The 22,009-nt window shown below is 39.6% G+C and overlaps 1 protein-coding gene across 1 annotated transcript in view; it reads left to right on the top strand.

Moving 5' to 3' along the window:
- Positions 1-2,036: 2,036 nt before the first annotated feature.
- LOC119883361 (CD166 antigen homolog A-like) overlaps positions 2,037-22,009 on the top strand; it is a 37,879-nt gene continuing 17,906 nt past the window's right edge. Inside the window, exon 1 of the mRNA XM_038693971.1 lies at positions 2,037-2,323. Within this exon, the coding sequence (XP_038549899.1) occupies positions 2,263-2,323 (61 nt within the window). The 5' untranslated portion in view covers positions 2,037-2,262. The remainder of the gene's footprint in view (positions 2,324-22,009) is intronic.

Genomic DNA, 22,009 nt, shown 5'->3' with positions numbered 1-22,009 from the left:
ACACCCCGCTTCAGGCTTGGTCATCAGTCAGTCTCATTCACTTTCACCCACGTGGAAAAAAGCAAATAGTTCTTTTTTTTCTCTCTGTGCACTGAGGCAGGCAAAATATTGCTTTGCGGTTAACTTCTAATCAAATTGCATTAGGTTTTCACAGCCTGTGCCTTCACTCCATTTGCACAAACCATCACAGACCTACACGCATTTCACACCCAGGGTGAGGAATACTTACTTCTTCACTACGATAGATTTCTCCACCAGCCCAACAACACACACTGTGTGCACAGGCAGACACACACGTTTTTGTGATCAGACAAGCATGATCATGCAGTTACAGCACAGTGGTACATCATTTTATTTGCAGCAAGTGTGGTTTTAATGACATTTTACATGCTCTGATGTTATTTTTACCAACTTCTGAAATGGACTCGGTGAAACTGTCACTGTTTTGCAGCGTGGCACTTTTTGCAAAACAACGCCCTCATCTATAGTCAAAATCTATTTGTCATCACAAGGAAAACCTGGCTTGAAACCATGACACGCCATGCAAGTAAATAAAGACAACTACTGACGTTCCAAGAGCTAAAAATTAGTATAAGTGTAGTGCAGTAAAAGCTCTCTCAGTGCCAAAGCACTCACATTAATTCTAATTATTAGCATAGTCATTATATGGATATTAATTATTGTGGTGCTGCTCTTGAATGGGCTCAGTGAAATAATTGAAAAGTAAGGAGATATGAGAAAGGATTTTAATCATTAATTAAAGCTAAATTATTTATGTGGAAATGTTTTCATTATAATTAACCTTGGACCCACACCCTATAGCTGGCTTTACCATGAGCCTTCTGTCCTCAGGCACAGTGTCATTTCCTGCATGAAACAAGTCTAGGCAGGGGCTGATGTATACCTCAGTATGTATGTACATGTAGGTGTGTGTGTGAGAGTGCACTCTGAAGGCAGCAGTGGAAAGTGACATGTATTTTCATTTCATTAAATACAGTTTTGAGCTTTTGGCACTTTTACTACATTCCAGATTAAGACACTATGCTGTTTACTTCACAATATTTATGTGATGGCTGTCCTTACAAGTTACTTTGCAGATTCAGATTTCCCATTGTGATAAGCTCATAAAATGTCACTGTTAAAAAAAAAAACAAACAAACAAAAAAAAACATCTACAGTAAATGTCAACTTTTCAGGAACTCTCAGCCTTATGTATCTTGATGGCGCACTACATTTTTGACATTGAACTGACATTGAACTGAGAAAGAATGCAATCTGGAACAATGGAAATCCCCCCAAATTGCAAAAATCATGTGTGTGGGTTTCATTATTAATCCATTTAGAGTATTTAAAACACATACAGAACAGTCTTTTGATACTTGATTGAACGATTCAATTACCTGATGGATATTCACAATCTGCAACTGTATATTTCAGACTAATTGAAATTGTCACCTTGGGCTCTGTGACATTGTGACGTTTAATAAACCAGCCAATTAATCCATTAATTGGTAATATCATTGTCAGAATTCAACTTGAATATGTTTTTACCATTGTTTGAATACTTAACTAAATATGTACTTTAAAGGTGAGTGACGTTTTAAGTAGCCTACAGGTTGAGGATTAGGGTGTTTATTCCTCCTTTGAGTAGAAGCATGAAACAAGTCTGAAGTGCTGCTTGATTGAAGGTTTTGCCTTGTGTGTGTGTATATATGTGTGTGCATGCATGCAGAATGACACTGCATGTTGGAAAGAGAAGAGGGGGTAGAAACAGAGAAAGAGAGGAGCTGAAGATGAGAGTAAAGGGGGTGAGAGGGGGAGAAGTAGGGGGGACAAGAGGGGCTTGAGTGGAGGGGGGTCTTAAGAAAATGGGTGTGGGGTTGGGGTCTACGTGGGAGGAGGGGGAGAGGAAGGCCTACTGCTCGAGGGGAAAGGGAGTGTAGGGAGTGGAGGGAGGTGGAGGGGGGGGGGTATCAGGGGCGGAGCTGCAGACAGCATCCCCCGCCCTCGCGCTCGTCAGTTTGCCCCTCACAATTACCTGTTTTACCCAGAACTGATGTGAGCGCGTGTTGGTGAGCACATGCCACGTTGTGAGAAGAGTCAAAATCTAAACTGAACTGCCTTTTACAGCAACCAGCAACTGGGGCTTGCGAGGACCATTTGAATTTAATCCACGTCCGAAAAAAAAACCCCTCAACCAAGTGGTTTTAACAAACCTCTTAAACAAACGGAGCCTTCTGAGGATCTGAGAGACTCGCAAGGATGCACTTGTTGTCCGCCTGCTGCGTGAATGCCCTCTTCATCATCGCGCTCCTCCGCCAAGGTAAGCTATTGTCTCTTTATCCGGGCAGTGGTGGCGTTCACGCGGGATGCGCCCGTGCGCCAGAGCCGCAGGTATGAGGGGAAAGTCCCAGCAGTCACACGCAGGTGTCACCAAAACTTCAGCCCGGCGTATCGACTACATTTCCGGGGAGAGGTGGAGAAGGGACGCTTGTGTCTTTTTAGTTATTTAAATTAGTGAGCTGTTATATAGTTATAATATTATATAGTTTCCATTCCTCCTAGAAGAGGGATAAAAGTATTTGACTGGGTGCTCCTTTTATGTTGTTGTGAGGTTTCATGTTGCATACATTTACCTTTCTTTGTTAAATTACAAATGATGACAATCAATCTTTTTTTGTTTGTTTAGCGGCGTATAAACTACATATAATGCAGTGAAATTTTGAAAAATCCTATATCTAAATATCTATACATATAGGTATGACATAAGGTAAAAATGAATAAGATCAAGCTTCTTTTAACTTAACTCAAGGCAGTACATGGTTTATTATTGTAAATGTAGGCTCATATCAATAAAAGCGGATTTGATGTGTATAAACTGCTTATGTGACATAAAGTATTGTCCATTGTGCCACCCCTCCTTTTTGCCCCCCCACATGATGGGAGAGGCAGGCAGTTAGGGAGTCATCCTTACCCAGTCTTCACATGTGCTCACGCCATGATGTCATCAAGTTGTTGAGTAGAATTATGCTGTGTTCACATCCTGTCTGATTTATTGTAATTATGGGCTGCCTGTTGGGTGGGGGAAAGCGCTCCTGACAGGCTCCCTCTAGTAATTACACGTAGGACAGAGCTCATTTTGGATGTGGGCAGCTGTAATGGGTTGTACAAGTGAATGCTTCCAAGTTTTATTTGGTTCTTTGGTTATGAACTGAATGCAGTAACTTGGCATTAAGTGGTGACTTTAAAGTATGCTTTGAAAATAGATTATTTTGCCCCTGGTGGTTCTTTGAAAAAGAAGATGAAACAAGGACAAAAGATGTTTTTTTTAGAAGCCCTCTTTTAATTTTGGTGTTTAATGTGCAGAAGATTACGCCTGTCTCCAGGTTTCCTTTTTTGTCTGCTCTGTCAGACCAACAGGTAGAAGCACCATGTGTTCAATAACTCAGCCGGGCCATTAAGCAAAGCTGTACAGGAACTCCCTTGGAAAAGCAAAGGGGCGGAGAGGTTGATCTCACTGTACTGCTTCCACCTCGTCACACTATGGTGGCGCCTGTTGTTGTAAATTAACACCATGCAGCACCTATCAGTCAGACTCAGGTGGTTTATTTGAGAGGAAACGAATGGCCCTTTTAAGGTGTTTTTACACCACTGTGCTGCTGCAGTGCCGTGTGCTTGAGACTGGCGGAGAGTGCACTGAGTTGGTAATGAGGTTAGACTTTATGGTTGTCCACACTGGTGTGTGTTTAGCAGACATGCTGCCTGAAATGATCGTCCAAACGTGTGTGTGTGTGTGTGTGTTTGCCTACACAACAGATGGTCAGAGTCGTAGTCTTCTCCTTGTTCTATCAAAAAGTGAACCTTGTATGGTTTATTTTGAGTTATTACAAAGCCAAAATAAGCCTATTTGTGATTATTTCTCAACTTGCTCAATATGGGTGAAATCTGACTGAAGGGGGTTTATCAAATTTGAGATTTGCAATAAAAACTGCATCGATACTTGTAATAAAAAACAGGCCTATGTTAGATGAAAAATCAACAGCTCCCGGGGCTTCTGCGTTAAAGACAAAGTCATGGCCACAACCAGATAGGACAGAGACACAGAACCCCAAATTACTCTTAGAACAAATATTCTAGAAAGATGCATCTGTTTTTTTGTCTGCTCCCTTGTCGCCACCCTTCCCCCCCCCCCAACAGACAGGCAGCGCTCAGTGTCACAGCTGGCACTACTTGTCTAGCGAGTGGGGCTCTCTCTTTTGCTAATGGACTAATCTCTTACAGGGGTCAACCAATTTCACCTGCAACAGATTCACTCTCCTTTCTTTCATCTTTAACTAGATTATCCAGACCTGTCTCATGAATGTCTTGATGTAAATACACAGGAAAAAAGTGCACTTGTCTCACATGTAAGATTCTGTACAACTGTGTATTTGTGTGCTTGTGCACGTCACGTCTTGTTTATAGGCGGGATCCTCTTGATGTTTGAAGACTGCTTGTGGTTGTTTCTTGTTTGAAAAGAGATTTCTTTGTGACTTGCAAAGTATTGTATCCCTTCATGCAAAATTCAGACGAAGTCATGAGAAGTATGGCAACTCAGCTGAATCATGGCTTTGAATAGGAATGCTGCATCTGTACTTCACTTTGTGCTATCACTAACACTTGCTCTCTTAAAATAGTTTAGTTATTTGTTGATCATGTTTTGCGTATGGCTGGTGAGCTAGCTACAGAACATAATCAAATTCTGAAATCAAGATTGACCATCTGTACAACTGGGTAAACTCATAAGGGAATAGGAGAACCACTAGCATTTAAAGAATTGAATTGGGTTGCAAAAGATCTTAAATCTTTAATTATTTCTTAGTTCTTGTCACTTAGTAGAATAGGAATGCTTAAAATGGCTCTAATGGGATATCTACGCAACTCATTATCCTGCTGGATGTTCTCTCTACAAGCTCTGTAGGACTCTTAGTCCTGTGTGTGGAACAAAGTGTGAAGTGGAATCATTTCTGCTGTCACACTTGTGTTTATGATGAAAAAAACCTCAGTGTTTAGTAGAGAATGAGACAGATGCCATTATTCACCCATAATCACAAAGCGAGTAAGAAGAAGAAGCAGATGTTTAATAAGGAGCATTAGATTTCTTTGTGTGATTGATTCTGTGCATGTTGTCCTCCTCAGGCCTTGACTAGAATAAGAAGTAAGTGGAAATGTGAGCAGAAGGCGGAGGTGCTGCTGATAGGGACAAAAGGGAGACACTGACTTTTATGGGCTCCTCAGACAACTGAGGGCCGTTTAGACAGGCGAGGCTGTACTGTAAATTAAAGCAGCATTAGGGTGGGGAGCCCAGGGTCACCTCCCATCAGGGGGGCGCAGGATTCCTACCAGCGCCCCTGGCAGCAGCGCTTTATAGCCTGGATGTCAGGACTGACATGGTAACTTTAACTTAACATTACAAATACCTAAAAAAAAATTAAAAATAAAGATCAAGTGTTAGGTGATGTAAAACTAAAAATAACCTGAATTTCTGATGAAATTAAAATGTGGCTGTTACATAATCTTTGATGCAGCACAAAAAAATAGAGCAAAGAGCAGCTTTCAGTGCAGATCTAAAATTGGGAAATCTCAGATTGGACTCGACCGTTAACCTGCTCTATTTCTGTGAGAGGAAAAAAATCTTTGGGTGCTACAGTTTCCAAAAAATTAGGCCGATGCATCAGCTTGTCCCCAGAGAAATGATGCTGGTAACATATTCATCCGGGCCATATGGTATCGTAACTTTTGACCTGCTCATGTTCAGTAGACCAAAAATTAAATGGTGTTAGATTGTGCAAATTAGAGTACAGGTGCACTGAACTGTAATTATGATATAACACAAGCTGGATATAGAAACGCATTGCTGATTTATTTTGGTCTTTGTCTGCCCTGAACCTCTTACACAGTGGGCTGGAGTGGTGCATGTACCCCCCCGTCTTCTGTTCAGCAGGACACTGAACAGGTGGAGTAGTGTTGGGTTTTAGGGTCGTGAAGGGGGCGAGTATCTCTTTATGATTCCTGTTTGTGTGTGCAGTTGTAGAAAGGAAAAAAAAAATCAGTTTCTACCCATCAATCACATTGGGATAAATTATCACTTTCAAGCTTTAAGCCTCATTATTCACTTGATTATAACTTTTAGAGGTAGTTGTTTTATAAATATTATCAAATATTTTTTGAGTATTGTATATATTTTTAGATTTATTCCAAAAATCTTATTACTAAACTTAATGTCACCTTTTAGATTAAATGTAGTGAGACAGCAGTGAGGAAATATGAGCTACTATATGAACATGCTGAGTTCCCTACATGTCAGAGAGAGCAATTCACTCTCTGCTGGAACCAGTGAGTAGGGAGATGTATGAGACGTTGTCTTGAGAAAATGAAAGGACTTGTGTGGCAAAAGTAATCACTCTCGGGCAATGACTCAATGAGGAAAAGGTCTTTTGTTCGCCTGTGACAGTTTAACACAGGATTATCAGTAAAACAGCAGCAAGTGAATCTTAATTACACTTTGGTGGCATACCTGCCCCACTTTTAGAGCCAGAGTGTGAGATATATTCAATTTTTATAATCTCAGCTAAAATTGGCCTCTTCAGCCGACCATTTTTGATGTAACTTGACAGGCTGGTTGAATTTAGCACTTTATTGACTTTTTTTGTACATGCTATTTAGCGATTTACATGTTTGTACTGAAGTGAGATCATTGAAAGTAAGAGAAAGCATTATAATGTTTTCACAAACAGTAACAGTTTTATCTTTGTCATTTTCTCACTTTCCTTATTTTGCACACAGGTTTCTTGCTCTGCCATGTAAAATAATGCTTTATTTGTTATTCATGGGGATGGACCACAGTCCTATTGTTTCAGCTATAAAGAAAGGCTTAACAACAGGAGAGAAATGACTGTGCTATGCTGTAGTACTTCTTTCTTTATGCAGGAATACTCCCATTGAAATGCATGAAGGTATCCTTGGTTTTTGGTGAAAGACCAACAGCACTCTGAAATTGGGTGTCCCTTGTTTCAGGGACAAAAAGTGAGGTTGTTTCTGTCTTTTGTCATTGACGCAGCCCCCAGCTTTCACTGGATTCCTGTGGACTCCCGCCGACTGTATTGTGAGGCTGGCTCTTTTTAAACAAATGAGTGTATGATAGCGACTTCTTGCTCCCACTCCTGTCTTTGTCATTAATATGGAACAGCACACACCCCTCGGAGAGGGCACACAGTGCTGCCTGTCTTTGCACTTCACATGTGCAACCTGACTGGGGAGCAAGGGGGGTTTCAGGCACCGCTCCTCCATATGAAAAGCCTGTGGCCACACCCATCTTTAACAGGGCCTGGATCTTTGTTCAAATTCTCCATTAGAGTCATTGCTCTATTTTAATGAATTCTTTGAGAGGCCTCCATTAACTGTGATGGTAATCATTCGACCTCAGAGAATATTTTAGGAATACCATATAGGGGCTCATGGATGGAAAGCTAGAGGGTGGCAGCCTGTTTTTTTTAATGAACTTCTTTTTCTCATTAAAATGTATCTTATAGATTAAGCAAAGACAAAGCAGTACCACTGTTCCCACCACTGAAAGTGTGTCTGACTCATAAAGGCGGGTCAGCGGTGGACCTCTGATATTTATGCGTTCACTCCCATAAAGTCATTATTTCTGCCTATTTATGAGAGTCAAGTGACAAGACAGGAGTCTGCTATGGTATCAAACCTTTATTCTGACTTTGTCTACGGTTCACAGAAGTCAGTTGGGTTGACACAGCTTTGGTGCAGATGGTGAAACATTAATTCCAAGCCTCCAGCCAAATAATAAAATTTTTTGCCTTTCCATTCATTTCTGAATCATTCTCTGTTGGGTCCAAAGCTCTCTTGCAATACTGAGAAGTCGCTCTATTCATTCAGACCCTGTTTAGCAATTTTTCATTCATGAAACATCGTGTTGCTCCCTGCTACGTCTTGCCTTTGGGACTCAACAGAACGCTCTTGTGTCTGCATTTGACCTCCGTATTCACATTCTTGCCATTTTAAAAGCTGTTTCTTTGTGTTGTGCTGATGTCCACCATTCTTCCTTCATAGACTGCAGCAGCAGTGTGGTGCCTGAAGCCATCTTTGATTACATGCTGCATCGGTTGAACTTGCAGGAGACAGGAGTTCTCATTCAGGGAGATTCTCATTCACAGGGGATAGCAAGAGTATATCTCTGATTGGAATTAAAAGCTTGTCACTCTGTTATAGTGTGAAACAAGATAGATTAAATAGTTGGCCCATCTCTCTGGGTCATCAATATATCAAAACACATGGGACTACTTTTAAACATTTTTAGTGGTCGAAAACATGCTCATGGGGTAACAGAAAGCCCAAACCTGCTCTCATATGCTGGATGCCTCTTTTGAAATTTCAAGTCACTGTAGGGTTTTGCTTTCAGGTTTCTTTCTTACAGTGGTAGTTTTATTTTATTTTTTTTAAATTAATTTACTACATTTCAAGCTGCTCTTTATATTAGATCCCAAACCAGGGGTACAGCTCAATTGGTTTTGAAAAACAAACAAAAAAACCACATAAATTAAAAGTAAACAAATAGGATCACAAACTGGTGTGATGCTGTTCTTTAGTAAATATATTGTCAGAACTACCAACAAGCTACCAACTACAATAGGCACAGTCCACACCTCCCACCAACCCGAGACAGTTTTAATACTTTAACACACAATGAAGTTGTAGTAAAAGTAATACACGGTTTAGCTGCAAGAGGATAACCAATTGAAATATTTACCTTAAACTAATCAACATGTAAAATAGTCCAAAGGAATGGGTAAGCAGTAGAAATAATTAGCTAAAACTATAACAAGTAATTTGCGAAAGGATAGAAAGTTGAAGGAATATAGCTAAAAATAATGCAAAAGCAGTTATAATATTAAAAGCAAAGTTGAAATAGTTAGCTAACAGGTAATGAAACCTTAGGCTAAAAGTAAAGAATAAACAGTTAAAGTAGTTAGCTAAAGGTAACGGATGAACAGTTGAAACAGCTAATAGTGGATAAATGGTTGTAACATCCAGCTTCTTTAGTTTTTGTATAGTAAAATATATAAGCATAAAATCTGAGATGATGTGGGATTTCTCTATGTCAGACTGGTTGAACGATGGAAAGTATTCTTTAGATGTTTTTGAAACTACCTAGTGATAATTATACGTTTCAGAGAACCTGTTAGGAAGGGTTCCTTGCCCCAAACTGTACATAAAGCATTAATCCACCATTTCCTTTTGAAAGCAAGACTTTTCACATTCCAGCCTCAGGGCATGCTCCTAATGTGCAACCTCTTGGAAAAACCATGATTAAGTGAGAAGAAATGTGATTTTCACAACACATTACTGTAAGTGATTCAAAACTATCGTTGTGACCAAAATGCATCAGCACTGTTTCTTCAACTTCAACATCAGTTTTTGTTCAAAGAAGTCAAGTTGTGGCTTTTTGCATGGCAATTATCCCACTAGCGATGCTTTGGCTGATGCATGGCTTTGCTTTGCTGTTAAGTATTCAGCTGTTCCACTGCCAAAGCTTACGAGGAAGGTGAAGGGATGCTTGTCTGGTAATTGGATGCAATACTTAATTTTCTAATGGGACGTCTTAAGAGGTCAAGTAGCCTCGTGTTCCTGGGGAGAATTTTTAAGTATTACACAGCCCACTGGTGCAATTTAAACACAGACTTTGGTCCTCTTAGCACCAAAAAAATCAACGTGTATGACACTGATTTTACTCTGGCTCGACTGCAGGATGGTCATAAAAGAAAGAAGCAGGAATGTTTGACGTTAAACTCACAAGCAGCCTGTCTAAATGTCAAAAGTTGCTTTATTACTGTGCCTGGCTTATCTATAGAATGAGGACGTTGACTTTGCTGGGTCTAATTTTGAGTAATGAAGATGTCATAACTCATTATGATATCATTCATTTTCCTTCCATACAAGTACTAGATACAGAGGAGATGACACCTCATTTCCTCATATAATGATAGTGATTTTATTTGAGCGCTCAGGCTTCATAGCCAAAGGTTTGACAGTGAAAAATGAAATGAACAGTAAATTTCTTTTGGGGGGGGAGTTAAGGACATTGACAGTAAAGCGGCCTGGATTTTCTATCCTTTTCTGAGGAAATCTCAGGATTACCTGTCTTATTCTGGAGGGCTTGCCACAGCACGCTCTCATCTATAAACCAAGCCTACGCAAACCAAGACAACATCACAGCCACAGTTTGCCATTACGAGAATATTTGTTCAGGCAACATTATCCCCTAGTGGGTATCTAATAATTGGACAACTTTGATACCTTTCTGCTCAGGGTGGCATTTCTTCAGATATCATTATTGAATAGATACATTTCTTACTGTCCTCAGTAATGTCTTGTTTTCACTGCATTTCGTCTCAGGTCATTACATCTGCAAATATGCATGTTATTTATATTAATAACAAGGGAAGAAAAGTGGAGCCAGGCAAGATGTTTTTTGTATGCCATTTTCTACCTTTTGTTCCATTTGTAACATTTTTTTCCCCATTTTGGTGAGAAGTGCTATTGAACTATAAAACAAGTCTATATGAGGATAAGCTAGCAGCCTTGTATCTAGACACAGCAGTGGTTTTAGCTAAATGCTAACATCAGCATGCTAGGATGCTCACAGTAACAATGCTAACATGCTGATGTTTAGCAGCTATAATGTTTCACGTTAAACATCTTAGCTTACCCATCTTCACGCGTTAGTATGCTAACATTTCGGGATCCCGAAGGGAACACGAATGTCTGTAGTAGGGCTGCAACTAATGTCTGACATCTGACTATTTTTTCCTTGATTGATCTATTAGTTAATTTGTCTATAAAACATGAGAAAATAGTCAAAATGAATATCATAATTTCCCAGAGCTCAAAGTATGTCTTTAAATAGCTTTTCTTGTTCAACCAACACTCCAGAATCTGAAGATAATCTATTTTCTACTGTGTAAGACATTAAAAAGCAGCAAATCTGCACATTGGAGAGCGATGAACCATTAAATGTAATTAAATGTCTGGCATCTTAAAAAATGATCAGAATAGAGGGTTAGGGTTAAGGGTTGTTCAATTAATCAAACTATTTCAGCTCTAGGCAGTACCACATTTCATGGCTGTCCATCCAATCGTTCAGACATGTCCCTCAAAACCACATAGGATTGGAAAAATTACAATTCTGACCATGTGGTGGTGTTGTGGAAACTCACTGTGGTTGTTACCAGCTGATACAATATTCTTTGGTCTTACAGAACTTTTATTGCAATATCTAAAGTTATATATTATACATCAGTCACAAAATCAGAGACCTCGAGCAGAATATCACACAATCATTTATACTTAAATCTGTACACTGAACAGACATTTAGATAAGACACCCTAGTTTCCTGCTATGCATGTGTTCTGGTTTGTTTTTCTGCTTTAGGACGCTTTCTCATTAGTTAAAGATAATGCAGTTTATCTAGTACTTTTCTGCTAATCACACAGTAGGCACGCAGTTTCCATGTTCTTATCATGTTGCAACAGTCAGAGATGGTCAACAATGGTGCTAGAGGAAATGTCAGAGGACCACCAAAGTCTCACTGAGCTTCATTATCTGCGTAAAATTAATGTCTAAATGAAATCGCATGGCAATCCATCCAATAGTTGTTGCGATATTTCAGTTTTGAACAAAAAGTGATGGACAAATAGACAGACCAACATTGCCATCTGTAGAGCCATGCTGTTAACATGTTTCCAAATAAATGTGTAGTTTCTACCACTAAGATTAAATTTATTAAAGCACAGCAGAGGTACAGTTTTACAATTTATAGCCTTTTCTGAACTTTCAGGGGAGTTGTCGCCCCAAGCTACTGTTTTTTTGTCTGACCCGGCAGTAGAAGCAGCTCATTGCTCGAGAGAACTTTCTGAACAGTGCGTTGACTCAGTTTGCTTGAAGGGGGATAGTCTGTGCAGAACATTCCCATGGAGATTTTTTTTTTTACCCGTAAGCTCTTTAGACCATACTCTAGATATTTTTATATTTTGTAGATATCTTTCAGTGGTAGACGAGGTGTTTGCACATTTTGCTTATTGACAGATTTTGTGTGAAGCGGGGTGTTTCTCTGCTGCTCAGTTAGATCTGCAGGGCTTCTCCTGCTCTTGTTCTGGATGTGCCACACAGGACAAGAAGCAAAATGGGAAGCAGTTAAAGATGTGCAGTGCCAGGGTGGATGGTTAAAAGCACTTAACTTGATGTATGGCTTCTCCTCATGTCATGATGGAAGAAGGAAAATGTAATAGCCACTACTAATGAAATTATTATGCCTTAAAAGACCTGTGTACCCAAGACGACGGTGACATATGCTGAATTACATAAACTGAGAGTGGTTATCTCATCTTACAGAAACAAAAGACACAAACAAAAGAGCAGGATTGGGTTTGCTGTGACAGTTTTATCTGTTGTGTCTTTGAAAAAGGATCACTAGCACTATTAGTGACCTTGCTTTGACAAAAGATAAGTTGTCTTCTGGACTTAAGTGAATTTATTTCACATAAGCAAACACTTTCCCCTTTATAGAATATACAAATTCATCATAACAAAAAAACAGCTTGGCGCCATGTGAGTTCACACAAGTAAAACCTTTCAGCCTAATCATGTTAGCAGTTATCCAGCTACGTAAATCTGAAAGTCCTGAAGTCGTAGGAAGACTCAGCAGTGTGACAGTGCATGTTAATCTCCAACCTTACACAGTACTCCGTCAAAGCAGACGTTGGTCCATGGGTATTAAATTTGAAACCACACAGATGTGATGTGCAAGCAGGTACATAATCCTTTGTATGTATTATCTGCATTCCATGTATTCCTCCCACTGCTCTCTGCTCTGTTTAGCCAGCAGAGGCTTTAGGACCCCCCCAGAGCCAAAAGCTGAAGTAGGACCCAATTTGAAACCGTCATGCCCTCTTAATACCAACCAGGCTGTTTGGCTTATTGGAATGGGGAGTATTCCCTGCACTGTTTCACAGTGAAGGGTTAGAAGGTCAGGTCTGTCATTATGAGTGCAACAGCATACATGACTTTGCTCAACTAATGTGAAGGTATCAGCCTCGCCACGGCAATTACCAGAGATGAAAGCTACACAAGCCATGAGCTGAACAAATGAAAATATCTACCTGTTAATATTTTCTGTTGTTTACAGCATAACAATGCATACATTATTGATACGGCAAAGTAGGTGCTGTGCATTAAATTCAGAAAACTATTTTTCCATTAATCATCCATTTTGTGTTAGGAAAATATTAGTCCATGCCTCATGCAGCGTCTAATGAAGCACTTTAAGATCGATAAGTGGATGCACTCGTGTTTACCCGTGTAGAAAAGTGATGGGCCCTGGGCTGATTCATCTCCCTCTTTCTCCACTTCTCTGGTCAGGGCTGTGCGTGGGTTTGTTGCCAGCTCTGGTGTGTAGAAAAGGCTCAATTTGCCTTCAACAGAGGTGTGTTGTGGCAGCAGGTTTGATTGGTATCCTTAGGCGCCACAGCAACTGTAATATGGTCATACAGATAGTATTATAGTAAACACAACTGCTCCCCCAGGACCAATGAGCTACAGATGTTCAAAGGATGTCCTACTGAGGGAGGCGTGGGGGCAGGGGCAGGGACAGGGCGGGGCCAGTTTTACAGGAAGGGGAGCACTTGTGGTACAGACAGACACGCAGGTACTCGAACAACAAAGCTGATTGCACTTGGGTAAATAGTGTAATCTGGGGCTGCCAGCTGGGCTAATATATCAAAATAAAAATATAATCTAATTCACAGAATTTGCCACCAGTAGGAGAATGCTTTTAGTCTGATGGTGCAATGACTGTTTTCTATCTTGACCCCCCTGTAGGGCCCTGTCTTTTGGCATACATAATATGTTGAGCATGAGGGTTTGTCATGGGTCTTTGCTCCAACTAACAGTTATCTTCATTACCGATTCAGTTGTCATTCCTGCCAGAAAATAAAGAGGAAGAGGCCAGCAGTCCAAACCCCCAAAGATGTTTAATTTATGTTATAACAGACAGTACAAGACTGTTTTATCATTTCTACTTGATAAACAACTTAACTGATTAAGAGCTTAAACAATTAGCTGATTTAATCCATTGACAAAAAATTTATCACTATCAGCTTTGATAATCAATAATTCTTTTCAGTCATTTATCAAGTTAAAATGACACCTAGTCTCTCGTTCAAGCTTCTCAAATGATGATTTGCTGCGTTTCTCTCTTTTATATCACAACAAAATCAATATCTGGGGACTGTTGGTGAGACAAAACTATACATGTGAAGACATCACCTTGAGCTCTGAGAAATTGTGATGGTCATTTGTTCACTAAAAGACCAAACGATTACTCAAGCAATAAAAGCAATAAATATAATAAAAAATCATTATTTGATTAATCAATTATGACAATCACAAGGGTTTGTAATGGGTCTTAATTTCAAAAAGACAACATTTCATATTTTTTGTCTAACAAACACCCCAAAGATATTCAATTAAGCATTATGTTTGACATTATTGCTTCATGAATGACATTTACAGTGTATTGATTATCAAAATCGTTGTCTCTTTCAATTAATTGACTAATCGTTCTAGCACCAGTCTGTCTCTCTTTCTTTCTTCTGCCCAATGACATTAGTGCTAAAGATCCTTTAGGCTAATAATGAAATTGATCACAAATGATGTTCAATTTATAATCCAGTGAACATACGCTTACACTACAAGTCCTGCTCTAGTTGGCTTGTTTGCTTCAGGCAGGCGAGGCTGGCAGGTTTATGGGCTATGTGCAAAAGAACTGATACCTCGTGTCTGATGTGATACATCTTTGAGAGACCTGGTGAAATGACGAACACTTTGATGTCAAGAAGGTTGTTTTGAATGTGTCAGGAATATTTTAAAGCTGCCTATTAACACATTTGGCTGAAGGGGGAGGGGGGGGTGAATATGTTATGCATCAAGGATTCATTTCTTGCACTTAGATTTATGAATCTTTACTCAAACTCTTCAGTAATTCGAAGGGCACTATGTTCATTAGTGAGAAGCATTACCCACTGTTAGAGGCTCCATCTGGAGTATCACACCATCTGCTGCACCTCTTTAACCCATACATTTATTTTATTAGGCTGTGAACATTTATTATATAATCAGTGTGACTGCATTTGTAGCCTTAATTGGGTAGATTATACTTCCTTGTGATTGTTGGAGGATAGGGGTCTGTGATTTTACTTATATAGGCTAAAAAAATTGTCTCTGAACCTCTGAGAAAGTGTGCATGGAACCATGTGATCAGATACCTGTTATTTAGGCTCTGCTGAACTCAGATGCATGCAACTGAAATGTTGTGAGTCTAGTTGGATACACTGAAATCCCAAGAATGCGCACTATAAACATGAATCAGAGCTGCAGGCGTTTTCAGGACATGCGTAGCCTTTTGTGGACACACCACGGTGTAAATCTGATCACCTGTGTTATTCTATGCTTCTGAAACATCGATGAACACTGGCCAAGACCTGCCAAAGATAAAACATCTTTTGGATTTAAGATTTAGCTCAACTTTAGCCCCCCCGCCAGAAGTGTTTCAGTAACTGCAAGACAAGTTAAATTCAAAGCCTCTGTGATTAGAAGCTGAGTTGTTGCATGTGGATGCAAGCTCTTCGTTAGGCATGGTCAATCAGGACATATTCAGTAACGCTGTGGGATCCTCCAGTACAATAATGCTTGAAGGCTCCTTGGCATATGAGAAAGTTATCAGATTTAAATTACTCAGAAATAATTAAGAGTTAGCCTGTTAACTCTCAGTTCTGTTTTCTAGCCTTGCTATCCTCTACACAAAAGCAACATTTGAAATGAACTCATAAGCAAATGGAATAGGCGTCCTTTCTTTGGTAATTTTAGATATAGGAAAATGTTGAGTATTGAATGGTAGTTCACTTTTATAGATGAGGCCTTAGAGTTAACGGTCTCAGTGTATATATTAACAGAAAGATATAGAATAATCCTGATTCTGTTAAGATTGAAGGTTACTTGTTTTTGTAGAAAAAGCCCTTATTGACCTGTTAAAGCTTACAGACAGCAAGTTAACTCAGAAAGGTGTTGTACGATCATTTGCACATGTCACAACCCTAATTTAAAATGAGCTTTATCTGTGCAGCAGAGGAATTCAAGTCAGCAAGGCCCAGTTTTTCATTTTAAATAGAAATTATTTGATAATCCCATTTGACCCAGAAAATAGTGATTTGCTCGCAGGCCATGTCTATTTGGGGGTGGGGGTGTCCATGCCTCCAATGACACAGTGGAGGCATGGACATCCATTAGCTTCCAACGGTCTCTGCTACTGACAGGAATTAAAAAATCTATCTCGTTCATTAATGTAATGTCAGCTCTTACAGAAACCTTAAGAATGAAGTCATTGCTAAAATGTTAGGCACTAAGTTGCTTTAGGAAGGGTTAATGGGTAAGTAGGAAGCGGTGCGGCTGTGCTTTGTTAATGGCCTAATGTTGCCTTTAATGGCATGTTGTTAATGGGAGTTCTTGGTGGATTATTAGAGTTAGGACTGTGGTCTGCCCCAAGTCTACCCACAGGCATCTCACAACCACTTCTTCCTTAGGGTCCTGTAGCCTGCGCCCCTCAAATACATAATTCATGACATAATGGACGTGTTTTCTGAGTGCACTTATCACACCAGCAGGCCTCTGTCTTAAGAGTAGTCCCTGCACCCATGTGGCTCGTCGGCTGACACAATTTATGACATTTTTTAAGAGGGTTTTACGGAGGCCAGTGTGGTCGAGTGCATAAGGAGAGCATTTCAGAGACTAATGATCATGCCACAAGATCAATTTCTGGGAAACCTTATGGCAAGTCATTTAGCGTGATTATCACCCTTCCTGCTTTTATCTTTCCCATCTGTCTTGCCCAGAGAAAAATGTAACTGTAATTGACTCGGATACCTCCAATAATGTGGCGAGGAATATAGAAAATATTATATACTTTTTTCCACAGATATTCTATGTAAAAAAGTGTGTTTTCCTTCTTAATTAGTACATACACACACATATATGAATGTATGTATGTTCTTCAGCCTTATAGTAACATTTATTTGTGCTTCCATTGATTCCAGTACAAACAAAACCATTTCCCCCCAGATACTAGTTTTCTTATAGTGCTTTGTTAAATCTTAGCAGGAAGATTTAAGTGAAATCAAAGCTGAATTGTCTGCTTTAATTGTGCAGTCAGCATCTTTAGAATGAGACAGTGATTTAAAGGAACTTGAACATCACTTATTAAAAACACTTGACAATGGTTCCCTTTTAGAATCTCATATTAAACTCACTTGCTAATCAAAGGGAAAAATGCAAGAGGTTCTTGATTTATTTTTTATTTTTTTCCTGTATTCTGTAAATCCTTACGTTATGTCTCTTGCTATCCAGCTTCAAAGTTTGAATGCCATTCAATTAATGACGATCCAGAAATTCAGACTGCACAGATATTGTGCATATTGCTGGACGTATGAGAGGAAAATTGTGGTGGAATGAGAATGGGTTGTGGTTCTTGCAATCTACCTTGACAGTCAGAGGTGTATTTTGTTGTTTTTGCACTGTGTTTTTGTCATTACCTTGAATAACGGGTCAAACGTAGACAATGTGACATGTTGAGATATTTCCACTGTAGCCTGATTGAAATTTAATGGAAAACTTTACTATCTACAATATCAACAGGAAATATCAATGCTGGATGCCAGCCCTGCAGAATCACTTACTTTCTTCATTACTTAAACAGAGTGAAAACCAATGTAGACAATACAATGATAAGTTACCCTGACAGTGTCCTTAATGGACCAGAATGCAATGCGGTCACAAAACACGTGTTTTGAAATGCTGAGCGGGACTCACTTCTTCCTTTGGGCTTATCATTCTACTACACACGCTATTATTCCCTTCACCTACATGAGTAACCCTCAGTGGATGCAAAGTGTTTGCAGTTCTCTGAAGGTTGTCAACGGATATTCTGGGAATTGTAGGAAATCACAGAAACAGAAGCAAAAAGGTATAACACATGTGATGTGCACTCAGAAAGTCTCACTTTTAAATGAACTAAGTAGGTAGAAGAAAGGAAATAAAGAAAGTATCTGAAAGTTTAGTTTCAAACATCTTCCAGCTAAGCCCCACCAACTTTCAAATCAGTGAGAAAAACACATACAGAAATCTCTCACATGAAATAACCAAAAGTGATACAACTTGGTCAGAAGGGATTGTTTTCATGTAGGACCCTATCAGCCATAGTAAGACGCTGATTAAAAACTACTAAAACTACTACTACTTTGAATGCTGCATTGAACATGTAAGATTATCATATGAAAGTTTTTTCTTTTAACAGTGGTTCTTTAGGGCACCAGCCATTAATTACACAAGTTGCTTGAAACACCTGAAGACAAAATAAATCTTTTTTTCCCCGCTCCTTGAGCCCTCCTCTCTTTCTTTGTCCTCTTGTCTCAATCACTGATGAGAGGCGGAAGCAGCAACCTGATCCCTCAGCAGCAGGTCTGCACAGGTACTGAGCACTCCTCAGGACAGGTCTGAAACCAGAGAAAATGGAGCCAGCCATTTCAGTCACAAGGCAACAATGGGACACCGACACGTGGGACTGCAGGCAATGCATTAGCCCTGTTCCCGCCTGCTGTCATCTGTAGGTGTCTGTCTGTTGACCACACATGATGCAGCAAATGAACATTGTTTTCTTTGCCTGAGGGGGAGAGAGCTACCTATATGTCTCTCTAGAAAATTTGCACTAGAAATTGCATTTTATATCTAGCGAGAGGGGAGTGTAAAGAAGGTTAGACTATTCATTGCTCAGGTACATTGACATATAAAGATGCATGAAGAGCTCTGATGAGGGTTATTTTTTTGATCTTTACTCCTCTGTGCCTTTGCATTCTTATATTTTGTAAAACCTCTTACATGCACATTAGAGCGTTTGCCTTATTTTCCTGAATAACATGAGGTATTATTTTGTGATTGAGTATTTTGTTTGCCAAGCATGAACATCATTGTTGATTTGGTTGCACAGTGATCTAAAATGTGTCCATGCTGCTGGGGTGAAGGAGGGGAGCTTAATAGACTCAGACTAATAATACTGTGTGTTGAATACTCTACATAATTCTCCATTTGCTGTCCATCCTCCTCCTCAGCAGAACACAGGCTTGTTTTGCCCTGAGGTGACAAGCATTGCGGTGCTCAGTGCAGGCTGTGAAAATGTTTACTTTTATTTTACTCTGGCTCTTAAGGTTGTCCTTTTTTGGACAAAAAAAACTCCATTTATAGAGCTGATTAGTGGATTAATTGATTAGTGCATCAACAGGAAATGTGCAATTGTTCTGATAATCAAACAATCATTTAAGTAATTTTCAAGAAAAAAATATTCTCTGGTTCCAGCTTTTGCTATGTGAGAATGTGCTGCTTATCTCTGTTCTATATATTGTAAACAATATATTTGGGTTTTGGACTTTTGGTCAGTCTGGTTTTAGTCGTTGTCATTATTTCGAATTTTTCCCCCTAAATAATTAATTGATTAAAAGAGAAATTAATATTTTCTAGTTGAAGCCCTAGTCAAAAATCAAACCGCCAAGGACGATGCATTGGATTCTGTGTTTGATGCAAATGGTAAAGCGACTGTACTGTAGCGCCTTTCTACTCAAATCACTTTACACTACATGTCACATTCACCTTCTTCACACACATTTATACAATGATGGCAGAGGCTCCCATGTAAGGTACCAACTGCTCATCAGAAAGAAACTAATCATTCACATGTACAGCTTTCGTGAAACAATTTAGGGTTCAGTATTGTGCCCACTTGACATGTGGGGATTGCCCCGCCACCGATTTTCCGATTCGCGGGTGACATGCTGTACCTCTAAGCCACAGCTTAACAAGACCTGTATTAAACATATTAAATTGTTTTACTATTTAGGAAAATAAGTAATGATTATTTTAACCTCTTAACCTTCCAACGGCCCGCCTGCGTGCCGTCAGGTCCTGGCGGCAGCTTTCGCTATGTGCACACAGCATGTTGGCTTCATACTCATCTGATACACTGTTTGAAAGCTAAAATCCTCGTGTTTCGACTCATGTAAACCATTTCAACATACGATCACCACAGCGGGTACAATCAGTGCCTCTGTCAGACCAGCCAGTACAATCAAAAGTGACGCGACTCACCTATGAAGCCTCATAGTAATCCACAGATCGATTATAATCCAACAAAAATGGTCTTGTTATGTTGTCAGAGGTCCAGACGATCCAATCCAGTAATCACATTTAGTCCAAAACACATTATTCCATCAGTAAATCCCCGGCTGCGGTATCGTTTCATATCTGCCGGCAGACGTGGCTCGTATGTCATTATAACCGTAATAACTCCGATTTGAATGTAAACAACTACGATAGCTTGAATTAAAATTAGCCTCTGAACTCTAACCTTTCGACTGACAGCTAATTCGCCCCAATACGAGCTCACATGTCCCTTTCACAGCCTACAATAGCCAACGAGAGCCCGCGCTGTAGGAAAGGGCCAGCCCCTGTTATTTGGTGGGTAGGCCGAGCCAATTGCAAGCAATTGTGCCGATGACTGGCACTTCGAGTAGCCAGTAAAATTCTGCAAATAACGATATACAGCTTTAAGTAGGAAGTTCATGATATATCATCAAAACAATACATCTGCGTCGAGCTACTGGCTAATACGGAATGCAGCAGCAGCAGCCTGCCGCCATGGGGCGGTGCTGTTTTAGAAAAAAATACGCTGAGACATACACTCAGAAAAACCTGTGTAAAATAGTAATTCTTCATGGTATTGGTATGAAATTTAAACTAGGATTAGGTAAGGCTTTATGCTGTGACCCTACAGTGTTTTTCAGCTAATATTAAGTCCCAGCTGTAGTTGTCTGCATGCATTTGTTAGCAAGCATTTTCAAGCGGAAATGAAAAATATATTAGTTTTAGTGTATTTAAACTTATATTGATCAATTCCAGTAGCACTTACAATCATTCTGACTTTTGGGTTAGACACTCCAGAGTGTTCTCTTTCAGAGAAGCCCCAAACCATGCTTTTCCTCCAAATGGTTTAAGAACTACATTAAATTTACTTAGGATATGCCTTGAATAGGCGTTTTGCAGTTAATCACTGCCTGGATCAATCATAATGTCTATAAAATGTCATAAACATATTCACATTGTTCTGTCTGACCAAGACTGGAACCCAAAGATATCCAGTTTACAACCATATAAAACAAAGAAAAGCAGTAAATATCAGTTGACCAATTGTTTCAGCTCTAAAGCAGATGCTGAATATCCAATCTAAGATAATTTTATCATGCATAATAACTGAACAAGTTTTCAGTTATGTGAATGTTAGAACTGGATGAAGCCATTCAAAGTTTGAGGACACTAGTCTTGAAAGGGATTATCTATATCTGCGCAGAGAACATAATATAAGTGGGAAAATAAATTGGTCTGCCATTCTTGAGACTAATTTTCCATTCACATATTTTTTCATTGCATGGCTGTGCATCGATGCAACATTATATTAATGTCAGAAAATATCACACACTCTTTTGAGTCATAAAACTAATAAATGTGGTAGACTTTGGAAAACATTTCTTATGGAACTTGTAGATAAGACTCCATAGAGATTGGATCACTTATTAAAAACAAAAAGGAATAGACGGGCCTAGTACAGCTGGACGGCAGAAAGAGGCTGTGGGGGGAACATTGTCAGAAAATGAAACCTTTGTCCCACGTCGGTCTGTTCATACATGGACCTTCTCAGATTGGTTCTCTTTGAAAGACCTTTACACAATTCTGAAGGTCAAAGAGATACAGGGCAACATCTTCAGGGTGCTGGGCAGCTTTCTGTGCCCTGGAACAGATGGC

This window comes from Micropterus salmoides, unplaced genomic scaffold, assembly GCF_014851395.1.
Source record: "Micropterus salmoides isolate LMB-PRFRI ecotype aquatic unplaced genomic scaffold, ASM1485139v1 Ms_hic_scaffold_3, whole genome shotgun sequence".
Classification (NCBI taxonomy): Eukaryota; Metazoa; Chordata; class Actinopteri; order Centrarchiformes; family Centrarchidae; genus Micropterus; species Micropterus salmoides.
The sequence above is the reverse complement of the archived record's forward strand: the minus strand, read 5'-3'. Positions and strand labels throughout refer to the sequence as shown.